This window comes from Gracilinanus agilis, chromosome 1 (genome assembly GCF_016433145.1).
Source record: "Gracilinanus agilis isolate LMUSP501 chromosome 1, AgileGrace, whole genome shotgun sequence".
In the NCBI taxonomy this organism is placed as follows: Eukaryota; Metazoa; Chordata; class Mammalia; order Didelphimorphia; family Didelphidae; genus Gracilinanus; species Gracilinanus agilis.
The window spans coordinates 227,226,408-227,245,079 of record NC_058130.1 but is presented as its reverse complement, the minus strand read 5'-3'; the positions used below and the strand labels follow the sequence as shown (position 1 = coordinate 227,245,079).

Genomic DNA, 18,672 nt, shown 5'->3' with positions numbered 1-18,672 from the left:
AAGCCAAGATTTGGATCAGATCTCTTCTAACTACCAAGTCCAGTGGTTCTTCCACTATATTATAGTGATTATACCTTCACAGATGTTCAGTTATTAGATACTGAAGTGAAAGTCATTTTAAAATGAAGTATCTGTTTATAGTCATACCAATTGGTAGAAGGTAAAAATTAATACCAAAACAGAATAAAGGTTAAACTTTGATTAGACACTGAGTCATTAAAGCAATTTTTGTTAGATTCTTTGCTTTCTTAGTAAAAACTCTAAGACAGAAAGGAAAGGACTAGGCAAGCATGGGTTAAATTACTTGTCCAGAGTTATACAGTTGTGACATGTTAGATTTGAACCCAAGTCCTCCTGACTGCCTGGTGTTCTATCCACCATAACACTAGGCTCTACCCGTTACAGCAGTTCCAGTCTAATCTATTTAAACAAGCTTTTAATTTAAAAAGTTTTGAAAGTGGTCAGAAGTATGAAGAGTAATGTTACCATTTCTTGGAGAAGACATAGAGACAAAACAGTTCTTTTAAAAGGTTAAAAGAGCCCAGGAACTGCCTGAACCAGTAAACAATTCATCTCCTTGCTAGAGCCTACAGAAGAAGACTTCACATGAAATCCCCTTAAGCCAAATTATCCCAAGAGCTTTTGTAATGAAACTGAAAGGATGACAAATAAATGTGAACAAAACAAAACATCTATTTTAAATGGAAATGATAATGTAATCATATTTATTATTTGAGGAAATTCACATCTTTTTCAACTTCAAATGCAGTGAGGGAGAACTTCTAGACTTATCCAATGTATGTATCCAATGTATGAGAGCAGAAATCCTTGTTGGAGACTTTCTGGGATCAGTTTTCAAGATGTGTAAATTCAGGGACATGATAGTGCTTTTATCAAAAAAAAGATGACAGAAATCAGCCACAGTCAAACCAGACTTACTTTCTCATCATTAGAAAATGTTTAAGTATGATCTATACATACAGATACTTGATAGAAAATGTAATAAGTGTACCAGACAGACTTTAATAGAGAATTTTATACAGCATATAAGATCAGTATAGTTTTGCAATTGACTTTAAGATACAAAGAATCTGAGATAAACATTATCTATTATCTTATTGCAAAAAAAGCACTTGTTAGAACAAAGTCAGCCATGTAGGCTGTTCTGAGAAAAGATGTCTCCTACACATAGATCAAGGTCAAATGTCGATGATACATATAACCAGGGTGATAGCTTTGATACTTAGTGTTCCTCTAAACACGAACACATGTAGCAAGAAGATAGCTTTGAACATTGTGTTCCTGTGGGTGGCGTGATCAAGTGGGGCATCATACTTCATGTTCCTCTGAACACTTTGAACTCATATAACAGAGAGATAGCTTTGCACACTCAGTATTCTTCTGAGTGTAAAAATCAAGTGGAGCATCATTTAAAAAGACACGCACGTGTTCACTAAAGGTATTCAGTATCATAGAAGGTATCTTGTACAAAGGCCAAATAGACTTCTATATTGATAGAGTTTAACTGTTTAATTTTTCTCTCGTGCAAAACACACTTCCATACATATTGGTCATTGTTGTAAGAGCAAAGTCATACATAACAAAACCCCAAAATAAAACCACAAATACAGTATAGCTTGTTTAGAATATATTTGTTCTTATGTTATCCCCTTTGTTAGATTGTAAGTGCTTCTTGAGCCCTGGATTGTCTTTTGCTTATTCGTATCCCTGGCACTTAGTACAGTGCCTGGAATATTGTAGGCACTAAATCAATGCTTATTGATATAATCAGTGTGTGAGGAGGGGCAGTGAAGGGTGATGGATCTAGGAAAGGCTTCATGCAGAATCCAGGATTTCGGTTGAATCTTTTTTTTTTTTTTAAACTCTTAACTTCTGTGTATTGACTCCTTGGTGGAAGAGTGGTAAGGGTGGGCAATGGGAATCAAGTGATTTGTTCAGGGTCACACAGCTGGGAAGTGTCTGAGGCCAGATTTGAACCTAGGACCTCCTGTCTCTAGGCCTGGCTCTCAATCCACTGAGCTACCCAGCTGCCCCTCAGTTGAATCTTGAAAGACAACTCCAACAGTTCTTTCTCTGGAGGTGGACAGCACCTCCTATCCCAAGTCTTTCAGGATTGTCTGAGATCATTAATTGCTAAAAGTAGCCAAGTTTTCACAGATAATCACCATCCAATATTGCTGTTACTATATACAACATCTCCTAGTTCCACTTATTTCAATCTGTATCCATTCCCACAGATCTTTCTAGCTTTTTCTGCATCATTTTGCTTGTCATTTCTTATAGCACATTAGTATCATTACAAAAATGTACCACAATTTGTTCAACCATTCCCCAATTGATGGACATTCCCTCAACTTCCACTCCTTTGCCACCACAAGAAGAGAAACTGTAAATGTTTTTGTACAAGTATGTCTTTCCCCTTATTTATTATCTCTTTGGGATACAGACCCAGTAGTGGTATTACCGAATCAAAGGGTATGCACAGTTTTATAGCCCTTTGGGTATAGTTCCAAATTGTCCTCCAGAATGGTTGCATCAGTTCACAAGCCACCAGCAATGCATTAGTATCCCAATTTCGCCACATCCCCTCCAACATTCACCATTTCCCTTTATTGCTATATTGGCAATCTGATAGATGCAAAGTGGTTTTAATTGTTGTCTGTGGGTTAGTCAGTCATAAGCATTAAGAGCTTACTCTGTGGTAAGAGAATTAAAATATATGGGAAGGTGCTTTTTTAGGGGAACTGACCTCTTTAGCTCTCTTTAAGCCCTACCTTTTATTTTATTATATTTTTGTTAATTTTATTTCATTTTTATCCTTTCTCTTGGAAGCCAAGCCTTCCCTAACCCCTCTTAATTCTAATTCCTTTCCTCTGGTGAGTACTTCCTATTTATCTGGTGTATGGCTTATTTCGTATGTATTTATTATTGAGTTATCCCCTGTTAGATCATAAGTGCTCCTTGAGGGCTGGACCATCTTTTGCTTATTTGTATCCCTGGCACTTAGTACAGTGCCTGGAATATAGTAGGCACTAAATCAATGCATACTGATATAATCACTGGGAGGAGGGACAGTGAAGGGTGATGGGTTTAGGAAAGGCTTCTTGCAAAATCTAGGATTTCAGTTGAATCTTGAAGGAAATCAGTGAAGCACTGAGGCAGAGATGAGGCGAGAAGACATTCCAGACATGAGAGACCGCCAATCAGAAGTTAGGAGAAGGGAGTGTTAGATGCAGGAAACAGAAATGAGACCCATTGTTGCTGGATCATATAGTGTATGGGGTGTAGTGTAAAAATAAAATAAGCGAGCAGTGCAAGGTGCAAGGAATGCTAAAGAGACTTTTGTTTATGAAAAATAAACTTTAAAATGTATATAAGGGTAAAAGGATTTCTAATTCTAAAGGATTCTAACTCCACCCAAATAAACTCCCGGGTCCCGCAAGGAACTGCTTCTCCTGTGTTTCACAGGCTATGCTAATACTCCCTGATCTAACTAACCAAATTTATACTATTCTAAATAAACCTAACCACTATAACTCTTAACTTCACCTTTAGGTTATAAAGATAACCAAGGCTAGTTGGTTGAGTCTCCACAAGAATCAGGTTAGGACTCTGAGCCTTAACAGACTCAGAGTCCAAACCAAAGACCTGGTTTTGTTTGGTCTTTTCACAGTTTAACAAATCTATAGACAGTAAAAGATAAATGAATTAATTGTGTTTCCCGAGTTGGAAAAGAAAACACTTCACTCCTTCAAGTCTTTCCCTCAGACCGAGATAGAGAGAGGCAAAGATGTTACCTTCTCCAGCTCTGAGAGAGAAAGAAGCTGCGTGTGGCTCTATCAGCTGCCAGAAGCCACTCCTGGAATGCCCCACCCAGAGAGTGTAACTGTCATAGAATAACTGTTATAACTGCCACCAGTTGAAATGAACACTCTCAAGCCAGCTTCTCTACTTCTTATCTAGTCTTATCCTATTTCTTATTGTTAAACTTATCTATGCTAACCTGTACTAGAGATATAAATTAAAGAAAAGAAAATTGCAATGAAAACAAATAATCAATGAAAACAGAGTCGCACACATGCAAGTGCAAAACATACAATTACAGAAATGCAAAATGCAAACTTGAAAAACATTTGAAACAATAATATACAGTTCCAAAAAGCCAATTTAATTTGTTTTATAAAAAAATTAAAGTCTAAAATAATAACTATGCAAAACTCATGCAAACTGCATTTTACAGATTCTATTTGAACAATTCAAATGGAACTCTTTAATGTGGTAAGTCCTTATCCTATCGCTAATACAGAAAACCAAAATTAACTACATTAAAACTCAAAATCAACTTACTATACTAATGCTATAAAGAAATAAGAGGGTACTACTAGGAGGATATATGGATATTGGTGAGGGAAGCTGTGTCTTTGTATTCCCCTAGGTTTCTGGTGATTAGGGAACACCTACCCAGTCACCTTTGCTCGATGGTATAATTCCCTTTCTAAATAACAGTGCCCAGGTAGGACCCTAAATGGACAGGTGGATAGATAACCCTTCAGGTCCCACCTGGGTTGGATCAGTTATTAGTATTGGGCTCTGATTAGCCTTGGATCATGTTGTTCATCTGACTGCGTTTGCTCCTTCCCCAAGGGTTGTGATATAAAAAACTTGTTTTAGAACTGAATCTGTAAAATGGCTCCCTTTGTCAGAATCTACTCTCAGTGGTATACCAAATCTTGGAATGATCTCTTTCAATAAGATTTTGGCTACAAAGCTTGATGAGTTTTTACTAGATGGAAAAGCTTTTGGCCATCTAGTTAGTTGGTTCACTATTACTAAACAATTAAAATTTCCTGATTTGGGCATGTTGATATAATGTATTTGAAAATGCTCAAATGGTGTATGATCTAGTGGATGACCACCAAAAGCTTTTTGTTTAAATATGCTTTGGTTATATTGTGCAAATGCAGAGCAAGCTGAGCAGATTTTATTTCCCACAGTGCTAATTCCTGAAGCTATCCAAGTTCTTTTGACAGTATTGATTAATGCTTGTGTCCCAAAATGACCCATTTTGTGTATTGCTTGGCAGATGAAAGAGTAAAATGCTTTTGGAAGAATTGGTTTTCCTACTGATGCTATCCAAATCCCATTTTCTTTTCTAGCTCCAAAATTTTGCTTCCACTTCTGAACCTCTTTGTATGCTTTTTCTAGATCTGTAGTATATATCACAGAGAGATTCATAATGGAAGCTGGAGCATTTTGTGCAGCATATAGTGCAGCCATATCCGCCCTATGATTTCCTCTGTCAACTAAGTCTTGTCCTAAGAATGCCCTTTGCAGTGAATCACTGCCAACTCCTTTGGTAGTTGGAGGGATGATAGTAATTCTCGAATTATTTCTGCATGAGCAATTCTTTTCCCATTAGATGTTAAAAATCTTCTCTGAAGCCAGAGAGAGTAGTAAAATGCAAGAAGATGGAAAAAATAGAATGCAGCTAGATTGGGAAGGGCTTTAAAAACCAACCAGGACTTATATATTTGATTCTTGAGGTAACAGGGAGTCACTGGATTTTATGGAGATAGAGACTGTGTGTAACACATGGTTAGAACTGTGTGTTAATATTAGTATGGAAGCACAATAGTAAATAGAATAGAGAGACCAACCAAGAATGCTCTTAAAGATGTTCATGGGGGGCAGCTGGGTAGCTCAGTGGAGTGAGAGTCAGGCCTAGAGACAGGAGGACCTAGGTTCAAACCCGGCCTCAGCCACTTCCCAGCTGTGTGACCCTGGGCAAGTCACTTGACCCCCATTGTCCACCCTTACCAATCTTCCACCTATGAGACAATACACCGAAGTACAAGCGTTAAAAAAAAAAAAGAAAAAAAAGAAAAAGATGTTCATGTATGAGGTAATTAGTACTTGAACCAGGATAGCAGCTGTACCAGAGCAGAGAAAGGAGCAAATGTGAAGAAATATTATAAAGGTAAAATTAGTGAGGTTTGGTGACAGATTGTGCATATGGTGTGAGAGACAGGGAGGAGTTGAGAATAAAGAGTATATGGGAAGGGGAGAAGGTTTGAGGGGAACATAATAATTTTGTTTTGGACATAGTGGGTTTAGGATGTCTTTGAGATGTCCAGTTAGCAGTTCTAACGTGCAGTTGATGATACAAGACAAGTCAGGAGAGAGGTTGGATAAATAAATTTGAAATTTATTTTCATAGAAATAAGAATTATTGGAGTTTTGTTGTTTAGTTGCTTTTTAGTTGTGTCTGAATCTTTATGATCTCATTTGGGGTTTTCCTGGCAAAGATACTGAAGTGGTTTGCCATTTCCTCCTCTAGCTCATTTTGCAGATGAGGAAACTGAAGCAAACAGGTGAAGTGACTTGTCCAGGGTCACACGGAGTAAATACCTAAGGTCAGATTTGAAATTGGGCCTTCCTGACTAGGCCCAGTGCTCTATCTACTGTGCCACCTAGTTGCCCCAATATTGTATATTCAAGAAAACTAGAAAGTGGAGAAACCAAGGTAGTTCATTAAATTTAGGGTATTTTGAATGTGAAAGCACTAGCAGTTGAAGAAATCAAGAAAGACTTCTAAAAAAAGAGAGGGATTCTTTGAGAAGGACATTTCCAGTATGGGAAACAACCAGTACATAGGACTGGAAATAGGAGCTAGAGTATTGCACATAAGATACAGAGAAAAGGCTTTTTTAGCTGGATTGCAGTTGTGGGAGGGGAATAATGTATAATGAGTCCAGAAAGATAGATGGGAATCAATGCCATGAAAAACTCTTAAAAGCTAAACATTAAATATTATTCTAGAAGCATTAGAAGGCCAGTGAGTATGAAAGTGACATGGTCAGATTTGTGTTTAAAGTAAATCACTTTGACAGAATTCTGGAGCATAAGCTGAAATGGGGAAGAGATTTGAGACAGGGGGAGCAGTTAATTTGTTGAAATGGTCTAAGTGAGAGTTCATGAAGGCCTGAACTGAAGTGTTAGCTGTGAGAGTAGAGAAAAGGAATTAGAGATGACAGAGGTATTTTGGAGGTAGGAGGAGTAAGATTTGGCCCCTGATGAGAGAAACTGGAGACAGGAGAAAAGAAAAGAAAAGAAAAGAAAAGAAANTTTTTTTTTTTTTTTTTTTTTTTTTTCAGAAAAATGCATCAAAGGCATCCATTTATTGAATTAATCCCTTTAAAAAATTTTTTTTAAAATAAAATTTGTTCTTTTTGAAGGATTAGAGAAGTTGGTTTTTAGGGTTCAATTAGGTGGCTCAGTGGATTGAGAGGGGAGGCCCTGGGGTCAAATCTGGCCTCAGACACTTCATAGCTGTGTGATTCTGGACAAGTCACTTGACCCCCATTGCCTAGCCCTTACTGCTCTTCTGCCTTGGAACCAATGTATAGTGTTGATTCTAAAACAGATGGTGTAAGGGTTGTTTTTTTGTTTTTGTTTTTGTTTTTTTTAAAGATAGGTTTTTTAATTGGAAAAGTGGCTTATCACTCTTACACTTTAAATGGGAAATTAAACTTTGATTTTTGTTTTTATTATGCACTTTGTTGTTCTAGTAGGCATTGCTTTTTCTGCAAATGTATTTTTACAAAGAAATGAGAGAGGGGAGTATGTAATGTTTCTTTTGACCTTTATGAATATTTTCTTTTACATATATTTTTTTCATTGATTTTCCTTAAAATAATGTTTATGTGGAAATGTTCAATTTTAGTTAAGCTAGGTGAAAATTTGAATTTGATTTTAATAGGATATAGATATTGTTTCTGGATATAATTATTTTGGTTTCTATGTAGTATACATATATCAACTTCAGTGTCATCTTCAGTTCAAAGTTTCCTGAGAAACTATATCTATAGTAGTACTCTTAAAGTTTTTAGTACAAAATTATATACACTGATCAGAAAAATAAATGCTTCTTAATGATAATGAACTCAATTGTTTTAATGCTATGAATTAATATGTATTGTGGCTGGTTATCAGCTTATTTAAACTTTTCAGCATGCGTTTGCTATATCATGTAGGTCTATAAAATAATATTGTCCAAATTTTTTTGTAGAACTTAGCCAGGATGTTGCTTCAAAAGGCCTTGGTTTGGTTTATGAACTGGGCAGTGAACAAGATCAACAGGAACTGGTATCTACCCTGGTAGAAACACTGATGACTGGGAAAAGGTAAGGTAAACTTACATTATTTCAAACTGAATTCAGAGATGGGAAATGTTAGCATGTACTTATGCAAATGCATGGAAAGGAAATATGGTGTAATATAATTGGCTTAGTAGTAGACTAACCTAAAAAGATCAAGTCTTTCTTTTGATACTTAACTGGCTCAATTACCCTGTACTAGTCAGTCCTTAAGCAGGCAGATCTCTAATTGTATAAGTTACAGAGAAGGCGTTATGTCTACATTTTTGGAGGAAGGTGGAAAGTTAACATGCTAATAAAATTTCAGGTCTGGGATGAAAAAATACTAAAGCAGAATGTTCTCTGAAAGCAGGGAATTCAGCCTTTCTTTTCCATGTATATTAAGTAATTTCTAAGTTACATAGCATTTATGATGCTTTCTAGAACATTTCAAGTATCACCAAATAGAAATGTATAGTTAGTATTGTTTACTAGAGAGAAAGATAACAATAAAAAGATACAGTAGCTACTTGGAATACTAGAACAGTGGATTTGAAAAAATGCAATAACTATTCTTGGTGAGTTGAATGGGAGAGAGCTAGTAAATTTAGAAAAAAGTCTCCATAAGGTTGCATTTTGCCATCTGTGCCCCTACAGTTTGTCTCTCGGACAGGACAGTGATTTTGATTATTGGTTCTGTATTATTTTGCCTTTTTTGGGAAGGTTAGTTTATTTTTAGTAGGCCACACTTCAGTGTGGTTTTAATGGAATCCATTTTTAATAGGGTAACTTAAACATTCTATATATTTGTTTAGAGCTGATTAGCCAAATAAAAATGGCAAATTAACATCTGTAGATCTGGTATAGAGTAAATGTCAATAAGTATTTGCTGCAGTATAATTCAAGAAATACCAGTTTGGAAAAAAGTCCATATAAATATACTAAACCAGGGTTGGCAGGTAGGATTGAGAGCCAGGCATAGAGACATTCAAATCTGGTCTTAGATAATTCCTGGCTGTGACCCCAGGAAAGTCAGTTGTCTCCCATTGCATAGTCCTTACTACTCTTCTGCCTTGGAACCAATACACAGTATTGATTAGATGGAAGGTAAGTGTTTTTTAAAAAAACCAATCAACAACTAAAGCAGTATGGAAAAAAATATCTAAGGCCAGTTCTGTTTTCATTCTAGAACTAAGCATGAAGTTTCTGGTGAGACTGTGGTATTCCAGGGGGTATCCCTTGGCAAAACTCCAGATGGGTAAGTGTAACAGCATAGAATTAAATCTTTTTAAATAAATGTTATCACTTTTCATTGTAAATATGTTAATACCTGATGTTTCTCTAAAATTACATCAATATTAGCATAATAGGATACTCCTAAAGTTGATCTATATATATGCTCTTTTTTGTGATAAGTTAAACCTCATTTTTTGGGAATACCATCAATTCTTATGTTTAAAATTTTGTAGTCCTCTCCCCCTCATCCTCAGACCTCTCAATTTATAAAAAATCTGCTGTGTTTGTGCTGCTGTTTCTCTTCTTGGAGCCCTGCTTAACTGAAACTGCAGTCTTGTCCATGTCTCTTTCACCATTCACCAGTCTCTTCCTTTCTACTTCCCTACTGGTGGTGATCTACTTTGCTCAGAGCCCTGCCTCAGTTTGTGTTGCAGCATCAAGAAAAACCAGGTCAAAGTTTGCAGAAACTCATTCTCCATTGTTTTTCTACTCTGGAAATTTCTCCCATAGCCCAGCTGTTCCCATAGCTTACCTCAAACAGGCAACCTTTCTCCCTGTGTCTGATCATTCCAGTCCAATGCCTGTCTCCTCAGTAAGGCTCCCTTTCTGTTTTGTTTCTTCCTTTCCCCAACCTTCCACTCTACTAATTATCTTTTGAGCAGCTCTTATAGCTTAGTTATAATATAAACTGTACCTGAACATAATATGAAAATGCTTTCTTTGTCAGTCTAGTGAGTTGAATTACCTATTTTTTCCTATAGTATTGATAAATGTGTTTTTCTATAGCTGGATTGTTCAATTTAATTGAATTGTAATAGATTTGGGATGAGTATAAAAATTTCAGTGAGTATGAAAATCTCATTTTTTAAAACCCAAAATCAGTTTTTGCCACTTAAAAATAAGTATACTTTTAATGAACTGTGTGTATATTATTTGTAGTAATAGTGACATGGATTTTAAAAAATAATAAATTAGGAGAAATAGATTACTGCTTTTTTCTTTGTTTCCCAAGCCAGGGACTCTCTACCTATAAAGAGCTTTGTTCTCTGGCCAGTGATCTTAGTCAACCAGATCTTGTCTATAAATTCATGAATTTAGCCAATCATCATGCCATGTGGAACTCTAGGAAGGTAAGCTGCTGCTCTTTACCACAAAGCAGTTTTTATTTTCTTCTAAGATTAAGTGTGCTACATTGACAGGGTACTATGTATTTCCTAAAGAAATATTGCATTAGAATTCTGTGTTCCTTTCAGATACCATTCAGTTCAGGAAAAGCTGCTAGATAATAGTTCAGGCTACTCTTATTTCAAGTTGGTAGGCATAAGACTTTGAAGTTGTGTTTAATGTGACTTCTCTCTTCTGATATGCATATTTTTGGTTCACTTTAGCATATATTTCCCTTTTTGTCTCCTTTTTAGGGAGCTGCTTTTGGTTTTAATGTGATTGCTACTAAAGCAGGAGAACAGCTTGCTCCTTTCCTGCCTCAGTTGGTCCCTCGTCTTTATCGCTATCAGTTTGATCCAAATCTTGGCATACGTCAAGCTATGACAAGCATTTGGAATGCATTGGTCATCGACAAGTCTGTGGCAAGTATTTGCTTTTTAATCAAATGTTTCAGATCCCTTGTCTCCCCAACACAATATAGTAAGTTAATTCATTGACCCAACAAAAATTTGTTAAAAGAGAATAGTTATGGAGTAATAAAGTCTTGGAGTACATTATGTGAGAGGCACCTTGGATTAATGGAAAGAGTCTCTAGAGTTGGATTCAGATCACATAGATTGAAATTCTAGCTCTTTTAACATGGACCATTCATGTTACTTCCTTGAGCGTCAATTTCACAGGATTCCTTTGACAGAAGTGCTTTGTAAACCCATAAGTACTCCCTAAATGTGAACCACTTTCCTAAGTTCTTGGTTCTAGGTCTTAGATTTTTATTCTTCAGAGCATCTGGCAGGCCTCTGTTTTAGTATAGAAAATCACTTGATAGGCATTTACCCATTATAATTCCTTTAAGACTTGTAATTTAAAATTATCATTGAAAGACTTGTTGTAATCTTTGCCTTTATGTGCTGTAGAAGCATAACTACAAAAATATGAACAAGAAATGTCCTCTTTAATGCAGGAAAATACTACTATTCAAAAGCACTAAAGAAGACCCCCCCCCAAAAAAAAAATAAGCCCACAAGTTTCTTTACATAAAGCAGATCAGAGATTACATACTAGGTCAGATTAACTGACTATTCAGCTAGTTAAAAATGTTATTAGATGTTTAGGACCTTTAAGGATTCACTTTTAAATTTGAAGCTTAGGATGTTGAATTCCCACTTTCTATAGCAAATCCAAAGAAAAGTAAATGATAGGTATATTGCTTCAATTGAAATAATATCTGTAACATGATTGAGGGTCACAGAGGAAGCAATCATTTCAGATATAATTAAAAGATATAGTAATAAATAAAAAATACTATTTTTTTCACACTTTAGATTTCTAACTACATAAATTCAGGTTACTCCACATAGGAAAAATAAAACCTTCCTTATCCTATATGGTTCTTTTGAATTTTAAAATCTTTTTTTTTTTTCAGATTTAGTAACAGCAAAAAGCAAATATATATGGAGGAATAAAAAAGTTCGTAAATGAAACTTTAAACTCCATAATATATACTTTGTTATACTACATTGCCATTTATATTAGTAACAAAAATATTCCTTTGGCTTCTGTGATCTGTCCTGAATTCTTTCTTTATTAATTATTTTAGAGGATATTGAGACCATTATGATTATTTTTATACATTATTTTTGCATATGTATATGTATATATATATATATGATTCTTTTCTTCATTCTACATGGTTTAGTATATTAATCATTCATGTTTCTACCTGTGGGAACTTCCTGTTCTTATCTTTTTTTTTTTAAACCCTTACCTTCCACCTTGCAGTCAATACTGTGTATTGGCTCCAAGGCAGAAGAGTGGTAAGGGCTAGGCAATGGGGGTCAAGTGACTTGCCCAGGGTCACACAGCTGGGAAGTGTCTGAGTCCAGATTTGAACCTAAGACCTCCCGTCTCTAGGCCTGGCTCTCAATCCACTGAGCTACCCAGATGCCCCTGTTCTTATCTTTTAAACAATTATTTATTGGATATTAGCCTTTTAAGTTTATATCAGTTCCTTATTAATTGCAGATAGTAGACTTTTATCAGAAATCTTTATGACAAATATTTATTTATGCCTGGCACATAGTAAGCATTAATGAAAACTTGTTTAAATTTAATGGTAGGACTCTAGATTCATTGAAATTATTACAGTATCATCTCCATAAAAAGAATATTTGGAGAACTTTATCAGCATGAAGAATTAATTTTCTTTTTAATTTAAATATTTTCCTTAATATTGATTATAAAAGCAACTTCCTGTGATCATATATCCCTCTATTTAACATTTCATTTAGTGTCAGTTCTCAGTGCATTATCTTTAAAAGTTAAATCTCTATGTGCACATTGCATTTAGAGAGGTTAATTTTTTTAAAAAGAAAAACTAACCTTCAAGATAAAAAAACTACACAAAGGAATAAATCTGTAAATGGAATTTAAAGGGAAAAGAAGAGTAAAAGTGGAGGAATAGAACTGAAGCCCCATGAAATTAAGCCCAGAAACCCCCTTTACAGATGATTCTCAGGTTATTTTGATGAGATAAAATTGCAGAGTGAGGTAGGTGAATAAAAGAGGAGAGTGTAGTAGATAATAAATACCTTTTAAGTGCATAGACAAACTGCAAAGGGCTTTAGTCTCTACACAAAGAAGGGCTGCAAAAGTTTGGAAGAGATGCCAGAAGGGAGAAATATTAAAACTAAGGTAGTGAGAGGAAGGTGTCTCTGAAGAGTTATCCCCATGGTGGAAGAGATATGTCTCTGTGATGGGACATAGAAATTTCATGTTCATTTAATTTGGGGGAAGTTGATCTCTGGAAGGCTGTGACTCTCAAGAGAGGATTGTGCCTTTGTGGATAACATTCTGGCCCAAGAGAAGAGGGAATAATAATACATGTGAACTCCTAAAGCAGCTGTTACCGAGAAGAGTAGAAAAGTTCTTCATCATAGTGAAAGGGAATAAAACAGTCAGAAAAGAGGATCTGATTAGTAATTGTGTTTTTTAAACCCTTACCTTCCATCTTAGAATAGCTATTGTGTATTGGTTCCAAGGCAGAAGTGTAATACAAGTAAGGCAGTATGGGTTAAGCGATTTGCCTAGGGGTCACACAGCAAGAAGTATCTGAGGCCATAGATGAGTAGTTGGACACAGGATCATTTTTGCCATGGGACACTCCTTCATCTTTAGTGCTGGGCAGATTTAACAGAAAAACAAATGAAAGAGGAATAGAGCTGAACAAACTATTGTTGAGTTTAGAACAAAAAGATTTATGGAATCTTTTGAATATTGCCAGTAAGGAACGTGTATTATCTTTCAGTGCAACTTGGAGCTTTTACAAAAATACACCATCTTTAGGGGATAGAAATGTGTTGCGTATAAAAGTAAAAACTAATTATGCTAAACACATTCTTTCTAGACCATATCACAATAAAAGTAGTAGTCTAGGGAACCACAAGTAAAAAACACAGATCTAAATTAAAACTTAACATTGGTATCTTAAACAGAAGTGGATTAAAGAACAAATCATAACAAATTATAAGAAATCATGTTAGTAAGATGAGAAAGAAGTTAAGAACATAATGAAAGTAGTCAAAAAGGAGACAAAATTATCCCGTATTAGCCAAAGACTTTTTGTTTTACTTATTTAATCCTAAGGGAATAAGCAGAAAAGCTTCAGTAGAATTTTAGGCTCTAAAGTAAAACCACAAAAATCAAAAGCATTTTTACATAATAACAAAATCCAAGAGGCAATAACAGAAAGGAAAATCCTATTCAGAATAACTACAAAATGTGTAAATTATCTGTAAGTCAATAAAAATGTAAGAAAAATCTTTAATAACCAGAAAAATAATTTGGTCTTCATGGCGGGTGTGTAAATAGAATTAGCTCATCCTCATTCATTGTTAGACTCTAGCCATCAGAAATAATGTCACCTCACCCAACTTAGTGGGGAGGGGAAGATCAGTTACCTACATGTGACAATAAGTAACATCAAGAACAGGGGACTGCCCTTTGAGCAGTCCAAAACAGTGTTGAGGCTGCCATTTGTCCGCTTGAAATTGAAGGTAGATGCAGGAAGTGACGAAAGATGCTATCTTTTAAATATGATGGTAACTTCCTGTGGAGGCAGTTGGCGCTTTGAACTTGGTGTTGAAGGATCTCTGCTGAGACCTCAGGAGGCATCCCTCTGAATTGTCACGTGGGTTAGTTAGGCTGACTTCCTTTCTCCTCCCTTGGCATTTCTGGAGGCTCTAGCCTTAAAAGAGGCCTCTCTTGCCTCTCTAATTGTAAAAGGCCTTGTTTGATTAACCTCTGTGCTCCTCTGCTGGGGCCTCTAAATCTTCATCCGGTCCTGACCTCTGGTCAGGGCCAGAGTTTCTCTCTCCCTATTTCCCTACCTTCCTAATTGTAAATAAACTTCCATAAAAGCCATCCTGATTTGGGTCTTTTAAATTTGGAATTGAGCTAATCCGATTCCTGGCGACCATACCTTAAATATCTAGTTTCCCCTCTTACACGGGGCTATGTCAATATAATAAAAATTGTGATACTACCAATCAGTTTACTAAAGGAATATTTTATAAAGATTGACAAATTCATTTAGAGAAACAAATGATTTAGAAAGATAAAAGGAAATAATGAAAAAAGTAGGAATGCAAGGGGTAGTTTAGGGAGGAGAGGCACATTTAGATCTCAAGTTGTATTATGAAACTATAATCATAAAAAACCATTTGATGCTGGTTGAAAAATAAAAAGATAGAGCAATGGACTGGACTGGGAAAGGAAGCATTACAAATAATTGAAGTTGATAAGCCAGTATTTGATAAACTTTAAAATATCAGTTACTAAGGAAGAATTCATTATCTCACCAAAATGGTTGGGAAAGGTGGAAATTAGCATGGCACCACAATAAATTAAAAATTGCATGACTTGAAAAAGAAAAGAAAAGCAGGGACTTCCGGTTAAGATGGCGGCAGAGTAAGGAGCAGCTGCTCGATCTCTCCTGACCGAACCACACAGGACCCCTCAAGGGGAAATAAAAACGAGTCCAGAGGAACGAAGGAACCCCACAACAGGGCGCAGCATTGAAGGTACGCAGAATCGGGGCATTTCCACACTTTAAAGGGGTGAAACAGTTCACACTGAAACACGAGAGGAAGAAGCCCCTCCCCCACCCCCCACACCGCACAAGCGGGTAAACAGGACTGGGGCAACCAGAAAATCACTGGCAGCCCCTGAGCCGGTACCTGTGCGCTGCAAGACCAGGGACCCCAGGTGGCTGGGACTCTCCCTGAGCGCCCACGTGGGTGAAGGCACCGCCTCCGGCCAGGACAAAGGCCCCTAAAACTCGGCCTTTCCCAAGCTCTGAAGGCATCGCCTCAGGGGTGAATAAAGATCTCCAGCCCACGGACTTTCACTACCTTCTGCGGGGGTGAAGGCAGGGCCTAAGAGCAGCAGCGCAGGCAAAGGCAGTGCCCTAGGCTTGAATAACGATCTCCAGCCCAGGCTTGGACCTCCAGTGAGGACCCAGTGCAGACCTGAGCATGGCTGTGGAAGCAGCCCCAAAGACTGCTGAAGGAACCTCGGGCAGAGGGGCAGACCCGGAACTACCAGGAGGCCTGACCCCGAGGACAAGGAGATCGGAGCCCCCCCCCCCCAAGCTTGCAAGGCCCAGGCAGACCCGGAGTGCAAAGACAAAGCGGAAAAGGGGCGGGGCTAACAATGGCCAGCAATAAGGAAGTCCAGAAGAAAAAGACCATCAAGAGAAACTCTGGAACACTGGACAACTTCTACACAGAGAAAATCCAGACAACAGAGGAGGGAAAACAAAAATCCAAACCTCCCCCAAAAAATGAAAGCTGGTCACAAGTTATGGAAGAGTTTAAAAATGAAATGCTAAGGAAGATGGAAGAAATCTGGCAAGAAAATAACAGTTTAAAAGGCAGAATTTCGCAATTGGAAAGTGAGACAAGACAACTGAAGACCAAAAATGACCAGATTGAAAAGGAAAACCAGTCCTTAAAGGCTAGAATCGAACATTTAGAAACCAATGATCTCTCAAGACAACAAGAACAAATAAAACAAAGTCAAAAGACTGATAAAATAGAAGGAAACATGAAATATCTCAAGGAGAGAGTGACAGACCAAGAAAACCGGTCTAGAAGAGATAACTTGAGAATCATTGGTATTCCAGAAAAGGCAGAAATTAATAAAAACATGGACTCCATACTCAAAGAAATTATTCAGCAAAATTGCCCTGAAGTTCTACAACAAGAGGGCAATATAGACATTGAAAGGATCCATAGAACACCCTCTAAACTGGACCCAGAAAAGTCAACACCCAGAAATATAATAGCGAAATTGAAGAGCTTTCGAGTCAAAGAAAAAATCTTACAAGAAGCCAGAAAGAGACAATTCAAATATCAAGGAGCACCAATAAGGATCACACAGGATCTAGCAGCCTCAACACTAAAAGAACGCAAGGCTTGGAATACAATATTCAGAAAGGCAAGAGAGCTGGGCCTGCAACCACGGATCAACTACCCAGCGAAACTAACCATATACTTTCAGGGGAAAGTATGGGCATTCAACAAAATTGAAGAATTCCAAGTTTTTGCACAAAAGAGACCGGGACTAATTGGAAAGTTTGACACTCAACCACAGATATCAAGAGAAAGATGATGAAAAGGTAAATAAGAAACAGAGGGAAAAGAAAGAAAACTCATAGTCTTTTAAGCTTGACTCTTTAAGGGCATAAATAAGATCTAAGTATCTGTATTACTAGGTGGAGAAATGCTATGTATAATTCTCTGTAGTGAACTCTATACACTATTATAATATTCACTATTATAGCAACCAGAAGAATAATGCATAGGGAGAAGACAGGATACTAAATGGTCTAAGATGACATGGGGGGTGGGAAAGAGGGGAGGAAGAGTAGGGGACACCAAGAAAAATCCGAGTAAATAAGAAAAATAAGATATTCTATTACACACAAAGAGGGCATGGGAAGGGGAGGGGATAAATACTACCATAAGAAGGAGAGGAAGAGAGCATTAAGAGGTAATAATCAAACCTTACTCTCAGTATAATCAACCCGGAGAAGGAAGAGTAGCTTTATTATCCATCTGGATAAAAAACTCCATCTAACCCTACTGAGAAAGTCAGAAGGGATAAACCAAAGGGAGCAGGGGAGTGGGGAGGCCAAAAAGGGAGGGAAGAAGAAGGGGGAGGGAATTCATTCGGTCTTTAAAAAAACAAAAAGAAGGGAACAACAAGGGAGGGGACAGAAAGGGAAGTCAAACAAGGGAGGGGATAAGGGATACTGGCTGAAAGCAAACCACTGGTGTAAAAGAAAATAGTGCAATAAGAAGGAGTGGGTCTAGGGGAGGATACAAAAAATGTCAGTGAATACACAACTAACAATTGTAACTCTGAATGTGAACGGGATGAACTCACTCATAAAACGGAAGCAAATAGCAGAGTGGTTCAGAAACCAAAATCCTACCATAGGTTGTCTACAAGAAACACATATGAGGCGGGTAGACACACACAAGTTCAAGGTTAAGGGTATGAGCAAAATCTTTTGGGCATCAAATGAGAAAAAGAAGGCAGGAGTGGCTATCATGATCTCTGACAAAGCCAAAGTAAAAATAGGTATGATTAAAAAAGACAGGGAAGGTCATTACATCCTGATTAAAGGCAGTATAAACAATGAGGAAATAACACTGCTCAATATATATGCACCAAGTGGAATAGCATCCAAATTCTTAAAGGAGAAACTGGCAGAGCTCAAGAAGGAAATAGATAGTAAAACCATAATAGTGGGAGATCTAAATATTCCTCTTTCAGATCTAGATAAATCAAACCAAAAAATAAATAAGAAAGAGGTAAGAGAGATAAATGAAGTCCTAGAAAAATTAGATCTAATTGATATGTGGAGAAAAATAAATAGGGACAAAAAGGAATACACCTTCTTTTCAGCTGCACATGGTACATTTACAAAGATTGACCATGTAATAGGGCATAGAATCATGGCAAACAAATGCAAAAGAGCAGAAATAATAAATGTAACCTTCTCAGATCATAATGCGATAAAAATAATAATCAGTAAGGGCACCTGGACAGG

At 36.9% G+C, this 18,672-nt stretch overlaps 1 protein-coding gene across 1 annotated transcript in view; it reads left to right on the top strand.

Moving 5' to 3' along the window:
- The window catches only part of ECPAS (Ecm29 proteasome adaptor and scaffold), a 132,021-nt gene that overhangs the window by 81,897 nt on the left and 31,452 nt on the right, over positions 1-18,672 (top strand). Inside the window, exons 18-21 of the mRNA XM_044679114.1 lie at positions 8,090-8,204; positions 9,346-9,414; positions 10,405-10,522; positions 10,811-10,978. Of these exons, the coding sequence (XP_044535049.1) occupies positions 8,090-8,204; positions 9,346-9,414; positions 10,405-10,522; positions 10,811-10,978 (470 nt within the window). The remainder of the gene's footprint in view (positions 1-8,089; positions 8,205-9,345; positions 9,415-10,404; positions 10,523-10,810; positions 10,979-18,672) is intronic.